Consider the following 27,893-nt stretch of genomic DNA (forward strand, 5'->3'; position numbering starts at 1 on the left):
TCCCTCCTCAAGTTGCCGTCCTTTCTCTCTCTCTCCTCCTCCATCTTTCCCCCCAACCGACTCGATCCTACCTTCTCTACCCTACTCTCTTTTCCCATCCCCACTCTCCCTCTCCCTTGTCAAATTCCCCTTCACCATTGGCCCCTTACCCTTTCTTCCCCAATTCTTTCTGTCCTACACCTTTCTGCTTCTTCATGTATTTTCCTTCTTCCTTTCCCCCTCATGCTCACTCATTTTCCTCCCTCGCTCATTTTCCTTAACCATCCTTAATTCTCCTCCCACATATCAACTCTTCTTACGTCTCTGTTCCTCCTCTCTCTCACCCTTCCCTTTTATCCTCTCCCTCCTCCAATCCCTTCACCACCCCCTCCTTCTTTTCCTTCATTAATTCACTCCCTTCCAACTAATATTTTTTTATTTACACATTTGACTCGCCCCCTCCCCTCACCAACCACCAATATCCTGATGATGATGATGGTTGGATGTTAATGGCGCAAGGCCAACTGGGACAAAGAGTGCCAAGAAAGTGGTTATTATATATGAGAGAAATGAAAATCATCCTTATCATGAGGCTGTTTGTGTCCACTGCAGGACGAAAGCCTCTCCCAAAGATTTCCAGCCACGCCTATCGAGTTTTAGTCGAGTCCATGTTTTTCCACAAAATTTTCGTAGCTCATCTTGCCAACGAGTTCTCGGCCGACCCTCCATTTGCGGTTATTGGCAGCCACTCTGTCAAACGGATGGTCCACCTGTCCCTCATTCCCATTACGTGACCAGCCCATGCCTTGAAAATGTAAGCACTAAATGAAATGCAACACTAAATGAGAGATGAAAATGTAAACACTAAAATCGGTTAGCAATAACGAAAGTAAAATCAATCAGACAATGCAGATGGCTGGTGTAGAAGACCCGGTTGTAATTATGTTAATCATATCCTAGACCCCACCCTTTCTGTTAAACCTTTCATAACCAGCCCCTCCTTTTTCGCTCTCACTCCTGTCCTCCCCTTCCACATCCTGCTACATTCTTCTTCTCGGCTTCCTCACTTCCTCCTATCACCAACTCTCTTCACATCTCCCCATTATCCCCTCCCCTTCGCGCAATTCCGAGTGCTCCTAGACCCCTTTCTGCCACACAATTTTCCCATCTTCCCCACCCTCCCCTGATCCCACCCTCATAGCTACAATTTTTGCATCCTCTTCCTTCTCCCTCTGTCCGCTCTCCTCCATCCTTGCCGCTTCCATATTCCAATCGCACTCCCCCGCATCCGCTCCATCATTCCATACTGGGTCTCCCGCTCCCGCTCCCCTACCCCTTCCCACTACCCTTCTTTCATCCTCCTTTTTTCCCCTCCTTTAGTCCCCTCACCTTCCATACATAGCATTTTCTCCTTTCCTCTCGGCTTTACAACCCCTTCCCTTCTCCAATCACTTATGCTCAGTTCCGAGTGGGTCAAAAAACCTGGGCCCTTATCAGCACGCTCACCAGTAACATTACCGACTCATTCGAATGACCGGCAGGCAAATTTTTTGCCTTAAAAGGGGAGCAAGAAGAAGTCTAAGTATGGCGCAAAACAAAAGGAGATGCTACACTTCGGGAGTTGCATTCGGGGTTTTATGTATGTACACCTCCCCCTCCACCACCATTTTTTTTAACACTGAAGCTGTCAGCTGTACTCATGGCGTTGCACTTGCACTGTACTCCATTAAAATAAGGGTTGTCAATCCTCTCTTCGAAAAGATAGAAAAGAGGAGTAATGACGTAGGTGCACGAGGAGCATTCTCACTGCTCATAACAAGCGTCTCTCTCTCTCTCTCTTCCTTTTTGCGGCCGAGAAGGGCTATATTTCGCAGTAGCCGAGGTCGCCCGCTAACGTCTCTGCGTCGAGGGCAGAAAAGAAAGCGCACAAAAATGACGGCCGTACATAAAACGAAGTTCACGGTTTCCCGTATGTCCTTGGCTTTGTGCTCACGGGTCGCTGCCCTCGGAACATACACGGCTGTTCTCCAGTCACGTGCAAATCGCCGGCTTGCAGTACGCGTTGTTTTCCTCCTAGGCACGTGGGAAAACACGCACGCGAAATAACAAGAAACGAGGAAAACCTACGCGAGGTCAAACTGCTCGTTTACTTGCTCCAGCAAAAAAGAACAGTGGTTCCACGACAAACCCACCCCAGAAAGAAAATGCCCGATGCCACTAGGCTGCTGTGAATCGGTAATTTTAAAGAAAGAGAGATGAAGGAAAATAAAGAAAGAAAACGCCTGTGTGTAAGGTGATATAAGGGCAAATACGTGTGGGCAGTTTTCGCATCAAGACGATGTTCGACTGAAGCTCGACAGCTGCGCGGTATATCGCCACAAAGATTGCGAGGCACAATATGGAAACAAATAACGTGATAAGAAAAAGAAAACCTAAAGCGAGATCCATCAACACATATACGCACGTCAGCCCCCTAAACTTAGTATCACACACCGCCAGCCACCCCAATTGCGCGATGCTCGCGCATGTACCAGATAAGGCTCATGTTGATATCACCTGCTTTATCTTGTGGCGTAGCGAAAGAAAAACTTCGATTATGTGCAACAGCACAAACATAAACACTCCCCATCCGACGATATACGAGCCCGTGGTGGCAACTTTCACCGACTGGCGCTTTATGCTCGGCTGAGCGTTTGGCGGCACAAGATATAAGCTACCCTCCCCCTTTTCTTACTTCTCGCGCCAGCCGTGGCCAAGTTCCAGACACACAATTGCTGGACACGCAACGGCGACCTTCCCACCGCGTAGAGAGTGCTTCTGGCATCTCCCCCTGACGTAACCTTGACCTTGATGAATGTCATCACGGCCGTGCAACCCGCTCGCCTGCCGGCCGGCCTCCGCACACGAGCTACACTTACGTGTTACCGACTTCCTGACAGCCGCTCCCATGAATTGGATTTGTAACTGTGTGCTATTTGGAAGCACCTTCCGTGCTCTCTCTCCCTCTCTCTCTCTCTCTCTCTCTCTAAATGAATGCACGCAGCTTTCCGTGAGTAATGCGGGCGGTAATTTAGGCTTAAGCTTTCCGAGGAACTTTTCCCAACGTCGTGATAACGGCGATGTACATGTGAATAGGGGGATTTCAACACATTGTTTCGCGTACCGAGACTGTGTAAGGGAGGTAGGTATGGAAGTACATCGCGAATTTCCAAAGAATCTTACATGCAAAATGGCCGGTCTCTACCACGACTTCTGGCGCCGATTTTTCGGCCGTGCATTTCTGTATTCTTGCATAATTTCTGAAGCCGCCTTCAGCATGTTGCGACTGTCTAGACGCAAGAAAAAAGAAAGACAACAGACAAGCCCATACTGAAGGAGAACATACTCACGCACTGAAATCGTCTTGCCATTTCAGTCAATGAGTATAAGTGACGACGCGGCAGCATTTTTCAACGAAAGGGAAAACTAATATATCAGGTAAGACGATGAGTGTGAGGAGAAATATGTTTGTTTGAAATATTCGCCGCATCGGCTTAAAATATAGGCCAGGTTTAGTTCACGCAAGCTGCTACTCCCAATGGCAACCACGGCTGGTCACGCGCTCGTCGCGTGACACAGTATCATTCTACGCAGTCCAACGTGCCGCTTATATAAATGACAACTGCCGCAGTACCTAGGTGTTGAGGAATTCTAAAAGCGAGGCAAACCAAAAGGCCGCGCGTGCTATGGAAGGCCCAGAAAGCCGCCTACTTAGAACGGGGAGTGAGCTGGGAGAAATGGATAGTTTCGGATAGCCACCAATCCAGAAATGACGAAGGAATATTCCGTGAGCTTCGAGCAATAGAAACGGTACTGATGAGCCAGGTTGGTGGACGACGGTCCGAACTGCCGTGCTAATGCGGCTACTTTCTAAATATTACGTGGTGTAAGGCCACTGACGAGGTCGCTCGCCTTGAACCCACGCCTCTGTGGGAACGATGGGAGTGGCCGGAAACACCGAATCAGTTCCACCGCATTATCTGGACTCCAGGACACGAGGAGCTGGAGGGAAACGAGAGGGCCGACCAGGCTGCGCCAGGTCTCGCAAACCGCGCGGAACAGTCCTAGCCTTCTGCAACCCCTTCCAAGCGGCTCGGGAGGGTGCCTCACAATCCAAAGTTGTGCACGAGCCATTTTCCCCAAACCCGGACAAGAGCCTTTCTGGTGCGGAATCTCCAACACTGAGACAAACACAAATGCTAACCAAAACAAATCCCGGCTATCCAAAATGTTCCCTCAAACACACACAAACGTGTGCAATAAACGCGGAAACGCTGTTCATGCAACATGAGCCTGCCCTATCATCTGGCCTTCAGTAATCACCACAACAAATACGTTCGCGCTATGGGAGGCAGCTCTAGCCAGCTCCGACTTTGCGATTCGGACGATTCGGAAGGACTTGATTCTTGGAGCCCGGAGAGGAGCAGATGAGTTTGGGGCCCTGGAAGGAGGGCACCAACCCTAGGACAATTACGACACCTCTTTTTTAATTAACGTCCCCCTCTCTCTCTCTCTCTCTCTCTCTCTCTCTCTCTCTCTCTCTCTCTCTCTCTCTCTCTCTCTCTCTCTCTCTCTCTCTCTCTCTCTCTCTCTCTCTCTCTCTCTCTCTCTCTCTCTCTCTCATTGCGTGCATTGTCGAGCCGAGGCTTGAGAAAGTCCACCACGAACTGGATCACCCGATATGTGGAGTTCGCGTAATTTATTCGCTAACGACGCCGCGGTGCCTCACTTGCTGAGGCGTTAGGGACGCAGGGCTTTTCTTTATTTGCACTGGTGGCGGACATAGAAAAAAACACCTCTGCGTTTACACGACGGCGCACGTTAAAGATCCTCAAAAGGTTAAACCTAATCAATCCCGGGCCTCCTAGGTGTAGCTTTGGCGCGTGGAGCCCCCACAATTTGATTTGAATTGTTTTTAATGCGTAGCATTCTTTACCGAATACCCCCCCAGCCAGGACCGTGCAACCACCCCATATTAGTACGGAAATGGGTAATGGCCGAAGAAACACATTTATTCGTCATAACGTATATATAAGCAGAGATGATTAGTCAGACGTAAGTATAAACAACAGGAAACACAAAAAATATAAATAAAAATTTGACAGACATGACCTGACGAAAGAAAAAAATATGCATCTCATACGTCTCCAAAAAACAAAAATACAATAAAAAACCTGGAAAAGAACGACGAAACCACGAATAAAAATATCGCGAAAGTGGACCAACCCTGCACTACGCCTTGTCCTGCGGGAAAATGCAGAATTGGCGAAATAAAGGCGCTACATCGCTATAACGGTCTAAATTTACATCACTGGCGAAAAGAAATAAAAGAAAATTCAGAAACAATAAAATAGCCAAGCGTATTACCAATCGGTAGACCATTGACCAAATTTATGGGGATTTTTTTTTTTTTTTTTTTTTTTTACTGTTACCTAGGAATTCCGAACTCAATCGGTACCGACGGCAACAGCTGTCGAAGATGCATCGAGCCCGCCGGCGACGTCGCCTATATGCACGGCCGCCATACGTGTCAGTGCAACGACGGAGCTTAAAAGTTTCTCGCGCCGCTCGCGATGACAAGACGTTAGCAGGACCCATTTAGCGACGGGAAGAACGAAGCACGTGCAGCTCGTTATCGCGAACACTCGTACCCGGCAACCGTTCTTCGCGGAAACCTGGCACGCGTTTCTGGCAACCAATTGAGATTGCAATCTCGTGCCCGGTCATCAAGTGCCTGACAAAAAAAAAAATAATAATAAAAGCACGACGCTTAACATCGTTGGTCGCATTCGCCCTTGTCGGTTTCGCCCATTGGAACGTGGCTACGGAGGCGCCGCAAACGATTTAAGGCAGCTTGGGAAACACCAGCGAACAATAGAGAGTTTTAGTATAGCGTTTTAGCTGTGGCGTTAACGTTTGCGCGCCGCAATCGCAAACGAATAGCGCCTCGTTACGCGACGTTTAGCGCTATGGGCGCGCTAAAGTGGTGCTTTCCGCTATAGTAAAACTCGTTAATGAGACGTAAATACGAAGCAGAGAAAATACGGCACACATGCTGGACTAAATGAAGAACGATACATCCTACGAACACGATTTAAGGCACTCATGGAGTGTTTTGCGAACGTGGATAAGCACATTCGGTCCTCCAATTATGCGGCGATGTTGAGACTGCCCATGTGAACATGGGATGTTTTACATAGCCGCGGAGCGTTCCCCGGTTTGGCGGTATTCTAGATTGATTGTAGGGTTTAACGCGCCGACGCAACGCGGGCGATCAGGCGCGCCGCCCCTGATTAATTTGGACCACATGGGGATCTTCGACGTACGCCAAAATCTCGTACACACGGGCGTCTTTTTTTTTTCTTTTTTTCTTTTTTTTTCTTCTCGCTTCTATCAGAAAAGCGGCCGCCGCGGCCGGGAATCGCAACCGCGCCCTCGTGCTCAGCAGTACGTCTTAGCCACTGAGCCCTCGCGGCAGGTGTTTGGCGGTATTTTACCGGTCTCTGCGCGCTCATTTGCGTTGACCAAGGATGCCTCGACGCGAGTTGAAGCTCGTGAAAACAAAATCATATTAGTCATCTCATGCACACCTGTTTGAGCAAACGAAACTAACAGTACCTCGCAGCAGGTGTTTTTACGCGATTGAAAAATAGTACGCTCTCCGGGCAACCCTTGGATAAATCTGTCCTTATTTTTATTCTCCGCTTTTCTGTCGCGGTGATTTTAGTTGCCATCGAATGCTTTTACTGCGGCATGGCAAAATAAACCGACAAATAGCGGCAACACAGCCGCTGAGACCTCACACAGGCCCACAAAGAGAATGGCCAGCCTTGGAAGAAAAATCTTCCGACTGAGTACTAGCTCGGATATTTTGCGGCCACTTAATCGAAGCACGCACTCATTCGCCGTGTCCTAAAAAGCACTTCACACGCTGAAAGTAGTGTTTCAGGGGCACTTTGAACACCCCGGCACTTTCTTATGACTCCCGCTAGTCACTTCCACAAATGCATCAAAAAAGACCGCATGTAAGGGTTTGAAAGCACTTTCACGTGCCACCTAAAAACCACTTTTAGAGCCTCGTTCGTTCATTTTGCCACCATGCTTCAGCCGCGGGCTGAGCATCCGCCAAAACAATAAGTAAAACAAAACATCAGTTATCCACGCCATCACACTTGCGTGAACAAAGAGCACGTGTAATCAGCACTCTTTATAAAAGAGGTCGTAAAAAGGTAGTAACGGCCGTATTTACTAACTCCTTACGAACCTTACTACCCCGCGGTTTTGTAGGTATACGCTCTGCCACTAGCGACTGCATGGTTAGAAAATTAACTGAGTGTAGGAAGTAGTATGCACTATAGATTAAGGCCGTGCTTATGACTAGGTTATGCATGGCCAGTTAGTTAACGCATGTAGCTCAGAAGAGCGCTATCGCTAGGACTTTACTAGTGGAGCTAGTGATGCTCACTGCCTGCTAGTAACCCTGACTAGTGCTAAATTTACTACCTCCAGTTACTAAGTACCTAGTGTATACTGGTACAAGTCACTTGTTAGTATTCCATTAGTGAATGCCCCAACTTTTTTTTTAAGAGTGAGAATACACGACCTGCGCTATCACCGGTTGCCAATACATATGATAAGAAGAACGGGCTTGAGTCCAGTGAAAGAAATAGCAGGTAGGGCACAGGCCCGCAGCCTCCGCAACGCTGTTTGTCCCGCATGGACAGCTGAAGGAAAGCGAAGGGCCGCTTCACCTGTTTAGGGTGTAACCCTCGTTCGCCACGAAACCGACGACTCCCCCACACCGCATCCCGAGAAACGCAACTTCGTTATACAACGGCAGATCACTGCATCCTCATTGACGCGAAGGGTGTTCCGCTAATGTACCGTTTAATTGCCGGGACCAGGCCACGTACACCTAAGTTGCATAGAGTTCTTTGCCCGCCTAGATCCTTACGTTTAAACGTCAATTTGAAATTTTGGGTGTTCTACAAGCCAAAGAAAGCTGGGTTATGAGGCGCTTCGTATACTGGAGGTCTAGGGGTTAAATTCTACCACCTTGCGATTTTCTAACACACGGGTGTTTTCGTTTTCTGCCTCCCTAAAAAAAAACGGCCGCCGCAGTAGGCATCAAACCCGCCACCATGGCCTTAGCAGGGCAGGGCATTCATATGCGCATAGAACGACGCGTTTCCTTACGCGTTTAAACGCGACAGGGTCGAACACATCGGCGGAAAAGCACGCGTTCCCGCTTGCGTCTTCGCGCCGAGAAGTGGTTTGGCTGCCGGATGACCCGCCGCGTCGCCATCTCCCGTGCGCATCCAACCTGCTAGATAAGAGAGAGTTTTAGCATAGCGTGCTCCGTCCGCTAACGCTATGGCGGCGGGTAGCGGGGCGCGACTGGGGAGAGCAAATTCGTCACGGTGGGGTGGATTAGTTCCGCGCGGCCTGCCTTCGCCATGCCCGCTCTTTCCCTCCGCTGAGGGGCAACCTCCTCGCACTCTCCGCGCGCGCATGCGCAGTCCGGTCCCGCTACCCGCTAACCTTAGCGTAGCGTACGGGAGCGCAGCGCATGCGCGCGCGGAGAGTGCGAGGAGGTTGCCCCTCAGCGGAGGGAAAGAGCGGACATGGCGAAGGCAGGCCGCGCGGAACTAATCCACCCCACCGTGACGAATTTGCTCTCCCCAGGCGCGCCCCGCTACCCGCCGCCGTAGCGTTAGCGGACGGAGCACGCTATGCTAAAACTAGAGAGTTTTAGTATAGCGTTTTAGCTGTAGCGTTAACGTTTTGCGGGCCGCAATCGCGAACGGATAGCGCCTCGTTATGCTATGGTTAGCGTGCCCGCTAACGCTATGGACGCGCTAAAGTGGTGCTTTCCGCTATACTAAAACTCCCTATTCTCTAGAGAGTTTTAGTATAGCGGAAAGCACCACTTTAGCGCGCCCATAGCGTTAGCGGGCACGCTAACCGTAGCATAACGAGGCGCTATCCGTTCGCGATTGCGGCCCGCAAAACGTTAACGATACAGCTAAAACGCTATACTAAAACTAGCGGCTCCCGTACGCTACGCTAAGGTTAGCGGGTAGCGGGACCGGACTGCGCATGCGCGCGCGGGGAGTGCGAGGAGGTTGCCCCTCAGCGGAGGGAAAGAGCGGGCATGGCGAAGGCAGGCCGCGCGGAACTAATCCACCCCACCGTGACGAATTTGCTCTCCCCAGTCGCGCCCCGCTACCCGCCGCCGTAGCGTTAGCAGACGGTGTACGCTATGCTAAAACTCTCTATAGCATAGCGTACACCGTCTGCTAACGCTACGGCGGCGGGTAGCGGGGCGCGACTGGGGAGAGCAAATTCGTCACGGTGGGGTGGATTAGTTCCGCGCGGCCTGCCTTCGCCATGCCCGCTCTTCCCCTCCGCTGAGGGGCAACCTCCTCGCACTCCCCGCGCGCGCATGCGCAGTCCGGTCCCGCTACCCGCTAACCTTAGCGTAGCGTACGGGAGCCGCTATGCTAAAACTCTCTAGTATTAGCACTCCGTATGTTATGTATTGTACGTGGTTGCCATGTTGACCGGGACACGCCTGGGCACTTGCGCATTCGTCGCGGTAGGGGGATCGGTTCTGCAGGCCGGCCCTCGCCTTTCCCGTGCATTCGTCACGGTGCGGTGCGCCTCCTCGCTCTTCCGCGCGCGCAGACGCAGTAGGGTCTCGGTCAACACGGTAACTACGTAGACGACGTAACAGACGGACTGCTAAAACTCTCTATTTTGACGCGCCGCGTCGGAAACCGGATTGCTCGGACGGACACGTGTTCCCCTACCGTGCTGATCCAGCGTACGCGGAAAGACGTCATCGAAAGCAGGTTGGATGCGCGCGGGTGTGGAAGACGCGGCGGGTCATCCGGCAGCCAAACCTGTTCTCGGGGCGGAGACGCGTGCGGGGACGCGTGCGGGGACGCGTGCTTTTCCGCCCATGTGTTCGACCCTTAAAGGGACCCAGAAAAGCTTTGTGAAAGTGACAATCAAATGCATTCAGGTGGTAGAACACATAACCGGGGATTTTTGAGCCAAGTGTGAGCCCCATACGTTGTACGGATAATTTGTAAACAATTTTTGAATATCGCCTTTCTCAGCCGATGAGCGCGCCGCCGCAGCGAGCCGACCGCGGCTGACGCAACGGCGACTGCCCCCCCCTGATTCGGCCGATCGTCGGTCGCCGGCAACGTCACTGCCATTGGCTTCCGGTTGCTCTTCCTCCTTCCTGCGCGATCCCGAGGCAAAGGCGGGTCTGCAGCGATTGACGCGTGCCTAGGCGCAGGAATGTAGCAAGCGGAGAACGGAAGTCGAGCGTCGCGATGTTACATGGCTATTCCCAGTGTTCCCAGCTGCTTTGGAACTTAAGCAGAGAGGGAGGAGGAATTGATCGGCAAGGGGGGAGAGGTGCACTTCATTGCTCCTGGCGCAGCTAATACTGAATGTAGATCAATAATTCCAACGGCATTGCATCGCTATATTGGTACTACGCGACAATAGAGGCCTTTTGTAACTTTTACCAAAGGCTTTTCTGGGTCCCTTTAAACGACGATGTGATGGGCAGATGCGGCCGCCTGCCTGAAGCCGGAATCGAACGCTCAGACATCAGGGCGGAAAGGAGGAGGGCTGCCAGTAGGATCCCTGACAATAATTCTACAGAGAAGAAAGAAGGGGATTTGTGAAATCAGAAGGCGCTGCCAGCGCATGCGCTCTGAAGTTCGTTCTCTCCACGTCTGTGCTGTCTGTGGAGTCACTGTTTTTGTGTGCAGCGGCGTATTGGCGCGCTGCCCTAATGGTCGTCAACGCTGAATAATACCATTACGTTCTCATAATCGACCGCCATTTTTTCCCCTCTCGATCAGAAACAGTCTTCCAAAAAGCATACAGAGCCACCCCCAGAAAAAAAAAAAAGCGTCCATGCTCTGCGAAATGGCGCCACTCACTGCCTGAGCAACAGCCAGAACTCGAGGTAGTAGGAGACGTTTCGGGCGGCCCACAGGCTGCGGCCCCCCTCGAAGGTCAGGGCGTCCTCGAAGAGCGCGAATGTGCCGCCCATGTGCGAGTTCGGTACCAGCGGCGTCCGCGTCGACAGGTACGCCATGTCCTCCCACCACTGCTCCAGCTACGGGAACAAAAGGAGGAGGCGGGCGGATGGGGACAAGGAGGGGTGGGGAAAAAAGAGAGAAAACGAAAATTTGCTCTTTCACTCTTGGTTACTGCTGGCCGCCTAGTACGAAACAAATGAACAGAAAACAAGAACTGCTTATTAAATGCCACAAGGCGCTTTGTTCGTGATGATGTCCCGTTAAACGGCTCTTGTTTTCCGTCTGTTTGTTTTAAGCGGCGCTATTAATAAGAAATTGCAACGCTAATCATCTTTGGGTAATGACCCAGTGCGTATACAAGAGGATGCATATGATGAATCCATCAATAAATACATTCACTCAGCCATGCCTTAAATGAGTAATTACTAAGTTAGCGGATATTTCGTTATGAGTTTAGTATAAATAGGCGGGGAAACCGGCAATCATGTTCCTCTGGTTTTTCTCACCATTTCGTCAAAATGCCAATAGCTAAAAAAAAAAAAAAAAAAACCCGGAACGCTGCGTCTGCAGAGTGTCCCAACTAACACGCGCGGAGAATTAAGAAAAAAAAGAAACGAGCGACAAATAAATCGATCAGAAAAAGTCTTTGCCCTTGCAGGCGAACCCAGTTTCTGTTGCGCCGGTGTCATGTATAACGCACGATACGCTCGGAAGGTGAAACGAGGTCGCGGAGCCAGCAGGGGCTGAATAAATGAATGAAACTCTGCTGTGGAGAAGAGTGGCTTTGCAGTCTAATTGGGTAAGAGGAAAACGCGGAAGAAGTTGGATCGAGATGTGACTGCGCCATCGTGTAAGCCATGTAAACGCGGACGCAGCGCAGCGAGAGGTAGCAAGGTCGCTCGCTCTTATCTGTCGCCACTGATGACGGATGAAGCGGGCACGCTGGGACCAACTTCAAAGTCTGGAATTTGGCGGAAGATGGTAAGTCATTACACGACCATTGCGCAACATATTAAAGCAATGTTCGGACGTAGCACCCTGCAGAGATGGTTGACTAGCGAAGCTGACAAGGGGGCGGTCACGGTGTTCATCTAAAGATTTATCACGCGCTCAAATTAAAGTGTTTCTGAACCGTGTTGTGCAATTATGTGTCACTTTAGGCACCCCTGTATGCCGAGAAATGAGGGCACGGACAGGTTTGGCTCGGGTTGATCATCATCATCAGCATCAGCAGCCTATCTACGCTCACTGCAGGGCAAATTTGCCCTGCAGTGAGCGTAGATAGGCTGCTATGGGAGAGGCCTATGGGAGAGAACTATGGGAGAGTCCTTAAGGCCTCTCCCATAGTTCTCCAATTATCCCGGCCCTGTGCTAACTACGACCAATGTATCCCCGCAAACTTCTTGATTTCATCTGCCCATCTAACCTTCTGCCGCTCCCTGCCACGCTTGCCTCTTCTAGAAATCCACTCTGCTACCCTTAAAGGGACACTGAAGTGAATTTGTCAAGCTCCCGTTCTTGCTTGCACTGCGTAGACTGGCTCAAATTAGCACACTTTTCATCGTTTATCCGGTTGACAAATCGGTAATTATTTTACAAAGCGCGAAAGAAGAAAAACTACCATGCGCGGTTTGCGGCGGCCGCACCAACTAAGGCTGTGGCGTTGGGAGGAGGGGCGCCGTGATTGGACGATGCCCAAGGTTAGCAATCAAACAAGTTTCGGTTTCGGTTCTGTAAAACATAACCAATGGCGTTGTTGGATGGGCATTCTCAATATCTCAGTAATCATCGTACCGCGCTTCTGCCATGTTGTCGGCTGTAAAATGCACAAGATAAGCCTCCCAGGACGGCTTGTAGTCGTAGCATTCACTAGCCGAGACCTACGCAGTGCATGAACGCCCTCCGCGTACCCGCAGACGCCCAAATGTCGTGCGCTTTTCCCCCATATTTGGAGCTTGCCTCCCTCATGCCTGCATCGTAAAAAGCGTGTTCGCACCAGGCCAAGGGTCTGTTCATTCTGGCATGTGCCCACTGCCTGCAAGCAGTCGGTGCTTATGGCAACAGCACGCCAACGAGAACTCGCTAGCGCGCCAGTGCCAGCCTGCGCGCGTTTTGTGAACTAGTTCGTGTAGCCATGAACGTTGCGGCCCAAAAAAAGGTGAACTCAATATAGAAAACATCAGCGGAAAACAAAAAAGTTAACTTACAAAAAAAAAAAAAAGCACGTACCCGCGGAGATTTGAACTCGTGACTCGCAAAACACTTGCGGTGACATACCTAGCGCCTCAGACAACTGAGCCACGGAGCGGGATGCGAAGGTCTGGCTAATATAGGGTATATATTGTACAACTGGTTTACACTTTTATTTAGTTTTGGCATTTCAAGCAGCTTAGGTGACTATTTGTTGTACTGCGCTCGTGCAGTAAGCGTCGCCCGAGTTTCCACAGCAGCTCACGTCTAGCAATTGCATTTCGTAGACGTAAAAGCGTTCGCAGATGCGTAGTCGTGCTGCTGACCGCTGTGCTTGTTCGCCCAGCGCAAAAAAGTGCTTCCGCGCCCTAGTTTTACGCTGTACGGTAAAAATATCAATTGATTTTATTTCCTTAGTACCTATATTGACTTCGCTGACTCTTCTCCCGCCTTCAAGAGGCCTTATATTTTTCTACTGGCGTACCAGTCAGCGAAGCGTCGCATGTGCGCTTGTGCAGCGCTTGTGTGAAGCGACCTTGACTTGGAGCTAGATACAGTGTACAAACAAACCAAGTAAAGAAAGGCACATTCTTCCATTCACAAACGTGTCCTGGCTTCGTTTCAACTAAGCGAACGAATTGCGACCAAGCAATTTTTTTTAACCTCCTGTACTGCGACGACCCGCCGGCGGCCGGCGGACGAAACGCTGGGCAGACTGACTCTGTTGGCCGGGGAGCCGTGCAGTAGCGCCGCAGCCAATTGCCAGCTCATCCCCTCCTGACGTCACACGAAAACGCCACAGAAAATGGGCGAGCGTAAAGAGAGGAGGACAGCGTTTTCGAATTAGTTTTTCTACTAAATAAAATCGCGTAAACGCGTCTAGAGTGGTCGAAACATGGCCTGGGGACTCCGGACTACAATTTGCGCTAGTAATCCCGCAATGTTTACATATCACTTCAGTGTCCCTTTAATGACCAACGGTTCTCTTGCCTTCGCATTACATGCCCTGTCCACGTCCATTTCTTCTTCTTAATTTCTACTAATACCCCTGTCACACGGGCACTTTCAATCGCGATTGAGTCGATCCGGATCGAGCTCAATCCGGATCGGGCCCCTGCTACACGGCAGTTTCAATTGCGATCGAGCTCGATCCCGCTCGAATTCAATCCTGGTTTCTCAAACGCGATCGAGGCTTCCAAGCGCGATCGAACGAAAGCGGTGATACTCTCGTCCCCGCTCAGTAATGTCACAGAATGTGACAACTTCAACTAACGCCACAAGTTGTGTCAGATAACTTACCCAAATAAGCGTGAGGTAATATTTACATAGTTACGTATACCTACGACTGCGCGAAGTTACCAGACGCTGGCCGATGATGATGATGATTAGTGGCTTTCCCTTTGAATCGGGGCGTCGGTTGTCAGCAACCGACTTGCCTGTTTTATTACGTTTACTTGCCCTACTCCCAGCTAACCTATAGATTTGCTTCCTCCCTCCCATCTCTCCCTCTTTTCTGTTTTAAACTCATCGCCCCCACCCCCCCTGTTTTTTCTCCCCTCGCTGTTCTAAATTCTCGTCCGCATGATTACTCCGCCTGCGTACCCATTCCTTCCCTACTTTTCCTCCACCACCATTCCAGTCGCCTCTTCGTCACCTCTATGGCCTTGAAGTTGAGGTTCCCCCTCGCCCCAAATCCCAAAGCCTCCGCCAGCGTCGTTTCCCCCTCACCCCGCGGTGGCCGTATCTCTGTGCAGCTCCTGACAATATGTCTATAGTTTCCCGTGTATGCCCGGGTTCTTAGGCACCCTGCCCGTGCCTCGAAGAGCAACGCACTGCCTCTCGTATTGCCATAGAATCCCTCCTTCTTAATTTCCCGTTTCTCTGCCCTATAAGTCTCCAGGGTTTTTTTCACTTCCATTATCTGTGCCCACTTCGTCGTCTCTGCTGCCTTTACCTGCCGCAAGTACATTGTTAGCGCCATCTGGCGTACACGAGTGCACCCCGTGCAACTTCTCGATCGCGATTGAAACGTGCCGTGTCCAGCGTCCAGTGCGTCCAGCGCGCTCGAAAACTCGATCGCGATTCACTTCAATCGCGATTGAAAGTGCCCGTGTGACAGGGGTATATGTCCTTAACACGCGTTTGTTCCCTGACCCATTCCGCTCTCTTCTTATCTTCCGTTCCATTGCACGCGGAGTCGTCCTCAGTTTAAGTGTAACCCTCTTAGCGAGCCTCCAAGTTTCTGCCCCGTAGGTGAGTACCGGTAAGATGCAACTGTCATATACTTTCTTCTTCAGGGACAATGGTAGGGACAAAGGGTTGATAACAGTGATTATTTATGTGCCACCTATCTGGCTTCGCGAAACCCCCACCAATGGGCGCGCTGGAGGGTCGGTCCGACGGTGGCGTTCGCGCTGGGAGCCACAGGCCCGATCTTCCGCAGTGCTTTCACCGTCGCCAGCGCTTCCGGTGACACGGTAAACGGTAACGCAAATACGGTAAGGATATGCTAAAACTGCCTGGTGAAGCCTGTGCCGGTAAGTTACCGTTCGCGGTAACTCTCGCGCAGCGCAGTCTACTCCCGCAAACACGGTAAGGTAACGTAAACACGGTAACGATATGCTAAAGCTGCCTATTATGTGGTTAACTAACAATGGTCATGACCTGCGTGGAACAGAAAAGCGTCGGTATTCGGAGAAAATAGGCAGTTTTAGCATATCGTTACCGTGTTTGCGTTGCCGTTTCCCGTGTTACCGGAAGCGCTGGCGACGGTGAAGCCTGTGCCGGTAAGTTACCGTTCGCGGTTAACTCTCGCGCTGCGCAGTCTACTCCCGCAAACACGGTAAACGGTAACGTAAACACGGTAACGATATGCTAAAACTGCCTATTAGAGAGTTTTAGCATATCGTTACCGCGTTTGCGTTACCGTTTACCGGGTTTGCGGGAGTCGACTGCGCATGCGCGAGAGTTACCGTGAACGGTAACTTACCGGCACAGGCTTTACCGCCGAGAGCGAGCTTCCTGAGCAGACGAAGTTTACCTTCGCGTATTGATTACAGCAAATGCAGTGCGGTTGGCGCTTTATGCTTGGTACGGCCGAATAATGCAATCTTACTTGATGCTGTTTATTATGTGTTTCTTGCTAAATAATGCTCAGGAAAGCGACAATCGACCATTTTTCTCAGACGGGTGAGCAAAATGGCCGTCCCTACTGGTTCTAAGCCTTGCCCGCCTCAAATAGTTCAGATAGGTTTCTAAGCTCGCAAAGTGATTTTAGGCCTCCAAACTTGTGCAAGGCAAGGTAGTATAGGCTATTGAGTAATTGCTACGACATATTTTACTCATTTCTTGCCTAAATAATTAGCGCGGGGGCAAATTCTATTTCACCTTAATTCTAACTCTCCTCAGTAGATGGCGTCACCAACTCGTTTTCTTTTTAAAGCTCTACAGGTGATGGCTACACTATTCTCAAAACAACTACAGTTAGTGTGAATGCTTTACCTCAAAAGTGAAATATTCAAGTTACTTTAAACGAATGCAAATAGATATGAGCAAGAAAATTATGAGTGATTTACTTTGAGACTAATTCATCAGATGTCGCTACCTGCGCCTCGGCGGCCGGAATACGCAAACAGCAAACGGTGCGCTAAAACGTGCCCTACCGTTTTCAGCGTAAACGGAAACTCTGGCTTCCGGGAACACGGTAAACTGTAACGCAAACACGGTAACGATATGCTAAAACTGCCTAGTATATCGTTACCGCGTCTGCGTTACCGTTTACCCGGTTTGCGGGAGTCGATTGCGCATGCGCCAGAGTTACCGTGAACGGTAACTTATCGGCACAGGCTTTACCGTCGCCAGCGAGCTTCCTGAGCAGACGAAGTTTACCTTCGCGTATTGAAAAATGCAGTGCGGTCGGCGCTTTATGCTTGGTGCGGCCGAATAAAGTAATCTTACTTGATGCTGTTTAATACGTGTTTCTTGCTAAATAATGCTCAGGAAAGCGACAATCGACTATTTTTCTCAGATGGGTGAGCAAAATGGCCGTCCCTACTGGTTCTAAGCCTTGCCCGCCTCAAATAGTTCAGATAGGTTTCTGAGCTCGCAAAGTGCTTTTAGGCCTCCAAGCTTGTGCTAGGCAAGGTAGTGTAGGTTATTGAGTAATTGCTACGACATATTTTACTCATTTCTTGCCTAAATAATTAGCGCGGAGGCAAATTCTATTTCGCCTTGATTCTAACTCTCCAACTCTTTTTTTAAAGCTCTACAGGTTATGGCTACACTATTCTCAAAACAACTACAGTTAGAGTGAATGCTTTAACTCAAAAGTAAAATATTCAAGTTACTTTAAACGAATGCACATAGATATGAGCAAGAAAATTATGAGTGATTTGCTTCGAGACTTTCATCAGATTTCGAGATTCGAGACTTTCATCAATTCATCAGATGTCGCTACCTGCGCCTCGGCAGCCGGAATACGCAAACAGCAAACGGTGCGCTAAAACGTGCCCTACCGTTTTCAGCGGTAAACGAAAACTCAGGCTTCCGGTAACACGGTAAACGGTAACGCAAACACGGTAACGATATGCTAAAACTGCCTATTATCACTATGCGGCGGTATCGACCGTGACGACTACGGTGCCGGCGATGCGGTTTGCGACGTGAACTTGATGCCGCGGGTCGACGTTACCGACATCAAGAACTACCTCGTACATGGTATTAGACGTCGAAGACCCACGTATACGTAGAACTTACACACGTAACCAGTGCGCATGCTCAGAACGCAACGTGAGTCTCACGGGCGCACGTGAGATTCCAATTTTTACGTTGCGGTGTTCACGTTGCTTCCGCACGTAGCGTTGACCAACATGGCGGCGTCCTCCTGCTCCCCCACCCGTTTAGCAGCGAAAACAGCATCGTCGCTAATCCCTCGGTGCGATATCGTGTTCTAAGCTAATCGCCCAGATTTAGGGGAAATTCCCAAGGTGGAGTACTTTTCTGCGAAGTAAAAAACTTCGTAGTTGAAGAAAAAAAATCACGAATCTCCACGAAGCGAATCATGACGAGTGGGCGAAACACTGGGGATCGTTCTTATCGTAGATCACCCATGGCATTGCCCCCTAGAGCATGAAAATGAGTGACAACGCGTGTGTACAGTATATACAATTCCAATCAAATCCAACCGATACGATTCAATTAAATTTAATCCATCCCAATCCAATACTCCTCGCGCATGCGCAACTCTGTGTACACGGACGCCAAGGGACAAGCCACGGACAAAGGGAGGTCCTAAAGTGCTTCGCCCCTAAAATTCCTGGACCAGGACGAATTTTTTTCAACTGCGAAGTTCCTGAGAAAGCTGTATAGCTTTCCTTTGTAGCCGTACGGCTGCATTGAGGTGGATGTCAAACTTTCCTTCGTGTTCCAAGCTGTTGACTTCGCCTTCAATTTGCCCATTATTACCCTCGCCTAAAGTTTAAATCGACAAACAACTTCTGTTTCTCAGATAGAAGAGCGATTTTTTAGCTGTTAAGCCTGACGAAGTAGGGTTTGTCGTCGTCATAGCAACGGGCTCGCGAGATCACGCGATGCCAGGCCCGAAAAAAAGGTGACCGTACAGCGGAGACTTCGAAGAGGTAAAGAGGGCCGAAATAACCGACGTGGAATCTGACAAGATGATTTCAGTTACATGATCCGGTGCTATACACAAAGCGAGAGCAATCACTAAAAACATCTGTCGTAAAAACGGCGTGGGTAATATGGTATTTGTAAACAAAAAGCTGCAATCTGTAGATTTCAAAAAAAAAAAAAAACAAGTTTATTCCCAGCACTTTAAGATGCACTCATGTGAATCCCTGACGACACACGGTACTGATCTGATATATATTCAATAAAACTGGCTGTTCATAAAAGGCGCGGGCGAAGCTTCGTGTCATTCGGAAACTCGCTTTCAAAAACTCAGCTCCTCACTCTACTGCAGATACTGAAATTTCTTCGTGTAAGTTAAGCGAAATACGAGCGAAGAATGTTGTACGAACAGCACCTTGGGGGAAATCCGCTTCGGCTAAGGACACGATGAAAGAATACATATTGTTTCCTGCCTGCACCATGGCCAAGGAGAGGCAAAAAATAAAACTTGAGCGCACAAAATGCACCCACACAAATATTGGCTCGGCAGCGTCCGGAGGACATGGGAAGGGCCTCATTCATGCAAAAGGAAAGTCTGAACACTGAGCAATATATATATCTGACCCTATATAAGCTTCGGAATGCGTCGTTTTTCGACGCCTACGGCCTGGCGGCGGTCGCCGGGCGTCATTGAGATCTGAGATACTACTCTTGGCACACGTAGCGGCCAATACACGGACGCAGGTGACGACCAAAGGCTTGCAAAACTTCGGAGACCTAAGCAGCCGTGGAACTGCCGACTTACCCAATTTCTCGATAGCCGCGCCCTTTCCACGAGACGCTCGTGGAGCTGCGCGCCGACTCCACTTTCAAAGTCCGCTGCGAGGCCCTCGGTGACCGCATACTCGTCGTCTGACGCCACAGCACGAACTGCACCAGAAAATGTAGAAAAGGAAGAAGAAATGACGGGACATTCAAATGAATTCGTCCCAGCTTTATTTGTAGCCGCGTTGTGCTGTTTAACCCACGTGTAAACCATTCTTTACATATTTACCGGATGTAGAGACCTTTAGTTGTTCTGAAATTATTGATGGGAGATAAAAACATGATGCGCCGTTCACGAGTGCCGGGCCGACTACCGTCATGACGTAAACACTAATTTCCAACCTGATTAATTATCACCACGGCCTTCAGAATTTTAATTTCAGGTAATAAGTCCAGCCCGCTTATAAACAACACAACTTGAAATCCCTTCGTTACATCTGTTTTTCACTATATCTCAACCGAAAATATACGTGTACAAATGGTAACGGGAAACGAAGATTTGTTCTTTATAGCCGGTATTTCGTTAAAACCGGGTTCGCTATAAGTGGGCTATCTTGTATCGACATTTTGTTTGTTCACGCACAGGTTGTACAGGTCAGGCACGCTAGCAATCCGCTAAAGCCAATCGGTTGGGGGTGGGTTGCGCGAGAGAAACGGCACTTTCGAATGCGACTTTATCATTAAGAATGCGTATTCATGGGTAGAAAAAAAAACTGATATCATGGCCTACGAATACTGTTTCCAATGGTAAGATAATTATGCAATGTTGGCAATCGGTCTACCCTTACGGGGCGAGCCTTTGTTTTGAAATAAACTACATACATAGGCACGATACTTTAAAATTCGTCTCCATGTAAATGAGGACATTGTCAGTCTGGCCACGCCTTGTTATCAAAACGCGCCGCAACGGCACTGTCGATAAGTAGCGCGCCAGAACTGCCTTGCCATCATTATTAGTTACAGACATCACCTCGGGTAGATCCGGTCCCGGCGGATAACGACTGAGCAAAAGCAGCCCGTCTTCTCTCTCTTTTTTACAACTTGTGCTTCATTAACAAGCACTTACAGGTTGATGCCGCGAACTAGCTAAAATCTTGCGACCCGTACAGACCTTTTTAACTCATTCGTCCTATAAGAGCTGCCATTTGATCAGTGGGCTGCGCTAGCGGCCATATAATTGGCGCAGTCGACAGGAAGATGTCACTGCGCATGCGCAGCACAGCCCAGAACATGTCCTGATCTTATTACAGATTAACGGGAAGGAAAGTTGCACCTGTGGGGTCGCTTATGGCGGATTATCGGACCCGGTGACAAGGCTAGGAAAATTCTGCAGGCTAATAGTCAATAACGGTGGCAGGACGACCGCAGTGAGGCGACAGGAAAGGAAGCCGTCATCGAGTAAGGTGAGCCGTGGATAAGGTATCGGCCGACATGAAAAACGTTCATTTTCAGGGCGGCGAACAATAAACCAGAGGCACGGTGGCTGGCCGGCCGTTATGTTGGGGCCGTTTTCCTCATCGAGCAGCTGTTTTCCCGCTGGAGGCGAAAAGCGAAAACGCACGTGTCAAGACTTCGGCGGTCGTCAATGGCCCCAGGTGGTCAAAGCTCATCCGAAGCCCTTCGATAAGGCGTGCCTGTCTCCATGCGCATATAGTAACATCACACGTACGTTGCATCCCACTCAAATGGACTTCGACGTTTCTGTTTTTCTCTTGAGAGAGAGATGATAAGCTAACAGTGAGTTAACTACGCGCCTCGCCTACAGCACGCATGGCACGAAGGCAAGCGAAAAGGCCGGCCGCAGTCAGACGAAACTGACCACAGATAATCGCGTGCCAAAACAAAAGGAGGTCGATGCGCCCGCTTCGTTCGCCACTGCACAGAATGACTCTTAAACAGGCACGTGCTGAGTGTGCGACGGAGGAATGTGCACTGGCTGTCTGCCAACGGAGACAAACAGCGCCGCGGAAACTCAGATTCCACGGTGGTCGGTCGAGAGTTAATTAAAGCGAACGCTTTCTTCGTGGGACCGATGGCGTACTGTCAAGAAACTAACCCGTAAATCCCCATAGACCGGTTGGTCGACCAATAAGCTCTGATCAGATCTGTGGACACAAGGCGCGTGCGTAAAACCGGGCTTAATTCCACTGTGTGAAAACGGTTACTTGAAAATCGAGAGAAAAAAAAGCGGTTCCAGATAAGACAATACACGCATTGATTATGAAGAAGGAGTACAATAGTTTACCTTTATGTCTCAAACCCCGAATTGATATACATTTAGATCGTTCGTAGAAGCGCTTACTTAACGCGCGAAAAATCGTCGCATGGGTTCGTTCTTCACTTGCGATCAATGATCGTTGAAAGTCTGACTGTCGCTTGGACGAACTCTATTTGGACTGGACAAAGCTTTCGCGCTTCTCTCAAATTTGTTTAGGAAGGGATGGTTTGAAAGATAGGAGGAAGCCCGGGAGACGACTACATTGTTATTTTCAAACCGTTTTAGCTGAGACTGGAAATAATTCCTACAGTGTAGAGAATTTCCGTTGAACCGATAATATGTACTAATATTTCGGTCGTGGCAGGCGTCAAAATATGCGCAACAGGAAAATAACGACGGCGGTAATTTAAGCGACTAAATTAATCGAATAAATTTTTACGTACGCCACACAAAGGACGTTACAAGTTCAAATTTCAAAACTGAGAGCAGTCGCTGATTTATGGTGGACTCACAAAATAAGGACTGCCAATCATGCACCCAATTAAGCATAACTGAATTGTCTCCAAACACTGGCAATGAAGCTTGCACACGCCCCATTTGTGACATTGCGACTGGAATACCAGCATATTCAGAGTGCATTCCCAACAGCTACGTCAAATTAGGCGTCCATTTCAGAACTCCTAGCACAACTTAATGTCCCTGTGAAACGTGCCTATTCAAGTGCACATACGCCCAGTGCATTCGGGTTCCCCGAATAACACTTTCGCTGCGCGCTGCTAACCGACAAAATAAAGTGTCTTGCCCCGTGATGTCAGTGACGATAGTCGGCGTAAATATTCCGCAAAATTAGTTGAAAATCTCCCTCTGTGTCACGTGAGAAACAATGTAAACACTTCATTGTGTTTACATCCTGCAAAACTGAAATCGAACAGGCCCATTAAAAAAAATGGCTGGCGATTACAAACTCCCTAATCCGATATTTGAGCGCAGCAGCAGTGCGCTGAGGCAGCACTCACTCGTGGGTTCTCCCGACGGCAGCGATGATGAGCCTCTGCGTCGGCGGCGCGAAGTGAACGCACATCATAGTCACGCGCACGTCCCCCTCACGTTTTCGCCAAGCGTCGCGCCGTCGAGCGCCTGGTGCGGCAACAGCATACCGCCCTCTCCTCTTTCCCACCGCACACTTTCGGATAGGGCTGGCTCGCGCCGTCACGGCGAACCGCCCTCCCCTCCCAATTTCGTGACACTCTCCTCCTTTGCTTTCTTTCATCGTTCGCTTTCTCTTTCACTCGTTGGCCTTGCCATCGTTCCCTCGGTTACACTGACACCGCGGTTCAGCCCAGAGATGGCCGCCACTAGCGTCACTAAATAAAGCCGCCACAGGGCTGCGCCCTAAAACACCGCCGCAAAGGGCGACTGAACACCGGCAGTCATATTTTCATTGTTATTCGCTGCGCAGCGAATCGCAGCAGCATTATCGTCAAGGGAAAACTATCAGACAGCGTGTATTATAACTGAAAAGACTGAAACGGGAACACGAGCACAAAGCCCCAACGAACTACCTACGCGAACGCCGCAGAGAACGGCGGCCATAGAGCATGGAGCAACACCGCACCAGGCGGCGTTGGCACGTCGTTGGGCGAGATATTTCCTTGTTTTTCGTTGCTGTATCTCTTTTTGTGAAAATAAATCAATTATATTCATAATTAACTTTTAACTTTACTTACATTGATCTATGTACATTGATCTACGTTCACTGTTTTAATTTTCCCGATTTTCTAAACGCAGCTGACGCGATCAACTCACTCGATGGGTCGGCCCGGGTAAAGTGTGTTTCGGGAACACATTTAGCTTAAAATGCGTTCATTGGAAAGTGTCATTCGCCTTTGCCATTCAGCTGCTCCCGACATTTTTAGCCGAGTGCACGCCGTCCAAATTGGCACGTTAGACAGAGGTATAACCTGAAGCTGCAAAAAAAAAAGGGGGGGGGGGGGGGGGTCTTTAATTTGCGTTAAGTGCATCGTATATTTTCCGCTGCAAAAGAATAATTGTCGTATCTGACGTCAACCAGAAATTTGCCGCCCAACTGTGCCTCCTGCATGACTTGTGAGACAGATTTGCAGGAAGTATATGTAGCGACCTTCATGAAGTCGTTATACGGTGGCCTACGTCTCTCTCCAGAAAAACGGCAGGGGAAAAAACCTCACCATGGAAAATCTAAAAAGGACGACGCTTCAAGTCGCTAAAATAGTAAGAAGACCAGCCAAAACAAAAGCCGGCCTCAAGGAAGAAGAAGCCCTACATGCAAGCCTTGGTAGTCGGCCGTCTGGCTTACAGCCTGCCTTTTCATTGCCTCACCAAACAACAGATTGAACAAGCCAACAGTATTCTGCGTACGGCCCAAAAAGCAGCCATCGGACTTCCGCATTATACAGCCAATGAAAAACTAATGAGCCTCGGGATATGCAACTCGTTCGATGAAATTAGGGAAGCTCTCATCACCTCATAGAAAGAACTATACACTGCAAAAAACGAAGACCGGCAGGGCCAGCGTAACAAAATAAAGGCGTATTTAGTGACGCTAGTCCCAGCCGATGTCGCTCAAGTTATTTGTACGCACTTCGAGCTAAGAGTTGAATTCGCAGACGCAAGCTTTTTTGTCTTTTATTACCAATGTTGTCTGTACTCTAGCATAAATAGTTGTATAAAGCCTTCACTTCTATTCCTCGCCTTAACCACGCCTCGAACTCTTCAACTCGGCTCCATCTTCGAGAACTTTACCATCGCCCTACTGAGCCGCAAGCCAAACCAACTGGAGATCCGGCTATTTGGTCCCTGATCGCGACCGAATCCGGGCAACGAACCTACTTCAACTTTACTAATACAAAGTGTTAATTGTAAGTTGCGAGAAAATTTGACAAAGATTGGGATATAGTTGCATCCCCTTTTAGGACGAAAGCACTCTTACCCTACCTCCGCAGGTCACCGGTAAAAAGCGCAAAGCCTCATGGGTACATTGTCTGCTCCCGCGGAGCCCCGCCACTTCCGGTTCGAGAGCTCTCCTGGCCTCCCATACGCCGCCGGCTTTCACGCGCGTGTGTACGTGTTATCTGTTTTCAAAACGTTCATGCGTCGCGAATTCAATAAATAACGATTAATCCTATTACGAGCTTCTCTGAAAGGTACGTATTGTGTGACGAACAAACGACACGCACACACGCGCGTGAAAGCCGCCGGCGTATGGGAGGGAAGGAGAAATCTCGAACCGGAAGTGGCGGTAGCAGACGACGTACCCATGAGCTTTTGCGCTTCTCAAGCCTCAGCAATGCCGTCAACGCTGACAAGGACCCATTAAAACTGCTGGCCACACAGTGGGAGTGGGGAAAGGGAGGTGGGGGGAGGCACGCAAGTATAAGCCGCCCTGATGTTCGGGTCACCGTACCACTTTGACGTCTAATGTCATCAAACGATACCCGCAGCTTGACGTACGACTGACACTGCACTAAAATTTCACCTCGGCCAAATTCACTTTGAACGTACAGTACGTACCATCAACCAACTGGGACATGACAGGTAGCCCAGCGAAATGCGTGGCTAATTAGAAACTGGCTCCGTCGCAGGCGACGCTGCCACTTCCGGCGGGTCACTTAGTCTGGCCGTAATGGCCGCACTCTTATCAATTTTGGTTTCAAAATCTCCCAATTTTTGACGGTCATCTGCGCCGCGGACACGCGTATTTCAGCTGTCATTGTTTTTATCTTGCAATACGAAAATACAGTTTTCAAGAGGATGAAATTTTGAGTGCAGTTGGCCTTTACGCAGAAAGGGACCGCCAACCAATTTTCCTCGAGAATACGTTCGCTAGTGCATACGAAGGTCGGCATTTAATATAGCCAAGAACACGTAAAAAATTTCGATTACGCTAAACGAAATAGCAATCTGACAATGTTTGGTGCCTTGACTGGTCGTTACAGCCGCCGGCACATAACTTTGCCTATGCCAGCACAAATTTTAGTGAAGCGTACGACATATTACTCGGAGATAGCTGCTAGCTTAAAGGAGTACTGACACGAAATTTTGGTGTTACGTTTTTTTCGCTGCTATGCGTGCCTACCAGTCCACTAATCACAGAATAAGATTGGACGGTCGAGCGCAGCGTAAACATTCATTTACGGCGTCGTTTGTTTGTGTCAGTTTCGGTTTCGACAAAATGAACGCCGAGCGGCCGCCATGACAGGAGGTATCACGTAACGCATGACGTAACGTCACCAATCGCTGCCGCTCTGGAAGCTCGACACGGCATGGCGGCATCTAACCTTAGAAATGGCAAGCGCCCTAGCGATAAGATAAAATGGCGAGGGTCCGACTGAACAGTAAAACCAATGCATTTTTTTGCTGCCTACAACAAGCGGAAGGATAGCGATCACTGCTGGTGACGACAACGCGTGCATCACGGCGCTGTGCGGTGAAGCTGCATTTCGGGACAAAGAATTGTGCATCACCCGCACCCCAAGGCTACTCCCAAATCCCGTAAAACCGCGCCGTCATTTAGAGAGCGGGAAACTGTGACGAGTGACGTGAACACGCCGTCAGCGACAGTTGAACGAACGAGTCTCTACTGCACCCTGCTCAACGCGACTGGCATTGAACATGTCACCTTTTCCGACATTTTGCGGAAGCACTTGGGAGCAGTTTCGACGCGCATCGCGTGATGCGCAGGACCCGCTTTCGGCGCTGCGTACAAGGCCCCGTTTTCAGTCGTTCTGCGCAACTAGCGGCGGCGGCCGCCGCGGTTGCGGGCGCTCAGCTGATCGGCAGCCGACCAACCCCGCCGCCTCGCACGCATGCGCCGCTGGGTCGTCTCGGGCTACGTGACTCGTATTGCGCACGGCGAAGAGGAACGCCGCGTTCGCCGTGAATGAAAGCGAGGCCGGGCCTCCTCCTGTGAGCGTTGCAAGGGACCGAACGGCTTTGAGCCGTGGTCAGCAACACAGCTACATCAAAGGTTAACCAAGCGAAGCCAAGACTCAACGAGACTAAGCCAAGCTTTTGCTTCGCATATCCAAAGTTAGCTGAGCTAAACCGCAGCCATTCTTGGGGCAGGATGGCGCATGAAAGGCAGAATGGCGCAGCGTGGCACTAATAGCGCAGCACATTTAACCCGCACATAGGCCTAATAAGGCCAACTGGCCAAGAACCTTGTAACAGTAACAGAGGGGAGAACGAAAGTACACAAAGAGAAAACAATGATGACGATGACGCTTTCATGCTCCCGTCATAAGCCACAAAAGCGTAATGTCCTCTGCAACTCGAATCAAGAGCTCTTTCAGTGGCACATACCCATAGAGACAATTGGATGCTTCATGAAATAGCCAATGAACTCAATCTTGCAGTCAGCCAAGGAGTTCAAGCAATGAACAACTTTGAGCGAGAGCACTAGGAGGGTCAATCACAGTAAATTTGCACCCATAGTCTGAAGCCTAGCATTGCGTTTATGCCCACTGAGTGAGTACCACACACCTGCGGCAATGTATTGGACAACAATTTACAAGCAGGGGTGTATACTGCTTTCACACGATATTTCACAAGTGGCGCAGCCGAACTGTCTGACCTTTTTTGGGGGGAGTGCTCAACTAGCAAATGCAACAGTAGTCACATAGTTCACGAAACAATTTTAATTAACATTTTTGAACGCTGCTTTTTGGACAAGTATTTACATTACAACATCGGAACCTTTTAATAAGAGAAGCTAGCCTAATCTGCACACAACTGTAATTCCACCTGGGGTCCAAAATAACAACCGCAAACGTTAGCCCAAAACAAATTGGTGTTCTAGTTCCTACTGGCCCTTCAAGAGGGGAAGTGCGTGTGTGAACATATCTGGGACAGAGGGCAGAAAGGGAGATGCACACCTCAAACTCCAAGCCATTTTAAAGACTTCTGTA

General features: G+C 49.6%; 1 protein-coding gene across 1 annotated transcript in view; it reads right to left on the bottom strand.

The window, feature by feature from the left end:
* Positions 1 to 27,893, bottom strand: part of Crot (Carnitine O-octanoyltransferase) — a 75,138-nt gene that overhangs the window by 42,772 nt on the left and 4,473 nt on the right. Inside the window, exons 3-4 of the mRNA XM_077699264.1 lie at positions 19,711 to 19,835; positions 10,986 to 11,164 (exon numbers count right to left, since the gene is read on the bottom strand). Of these exons, the coding sequence (XP_077555390.1) occupies positions 10,986 to 11,164; positions 19,711 to 19,835 (304 nt within the window). The remainder of the gene's footprint in view (positions 1 to 10,985; positions 11,165 to 19,710; positions 19,836 to 27,893) is intronic.

The sequence above is a fragment of the Haemaphysalis longicornis genome, unplaced genomic scaffold (assembly GCF_048455015.1).
Source record: "Haemaphysalis longicornis isolate Haplotype H1 unplaced genomic scaffold, Haemaphysalis longicornis Haplotype H1 scaffold_2, whole genome shotgun sequence".
Taxonomy (NCBI): domain Eukaryota; kingdom Metazoa; phylum Arthropoda; class Arachnida; order Ixodida; family Ixodidae; genus Haemaphysalis; species Haemaphysalis longicornis.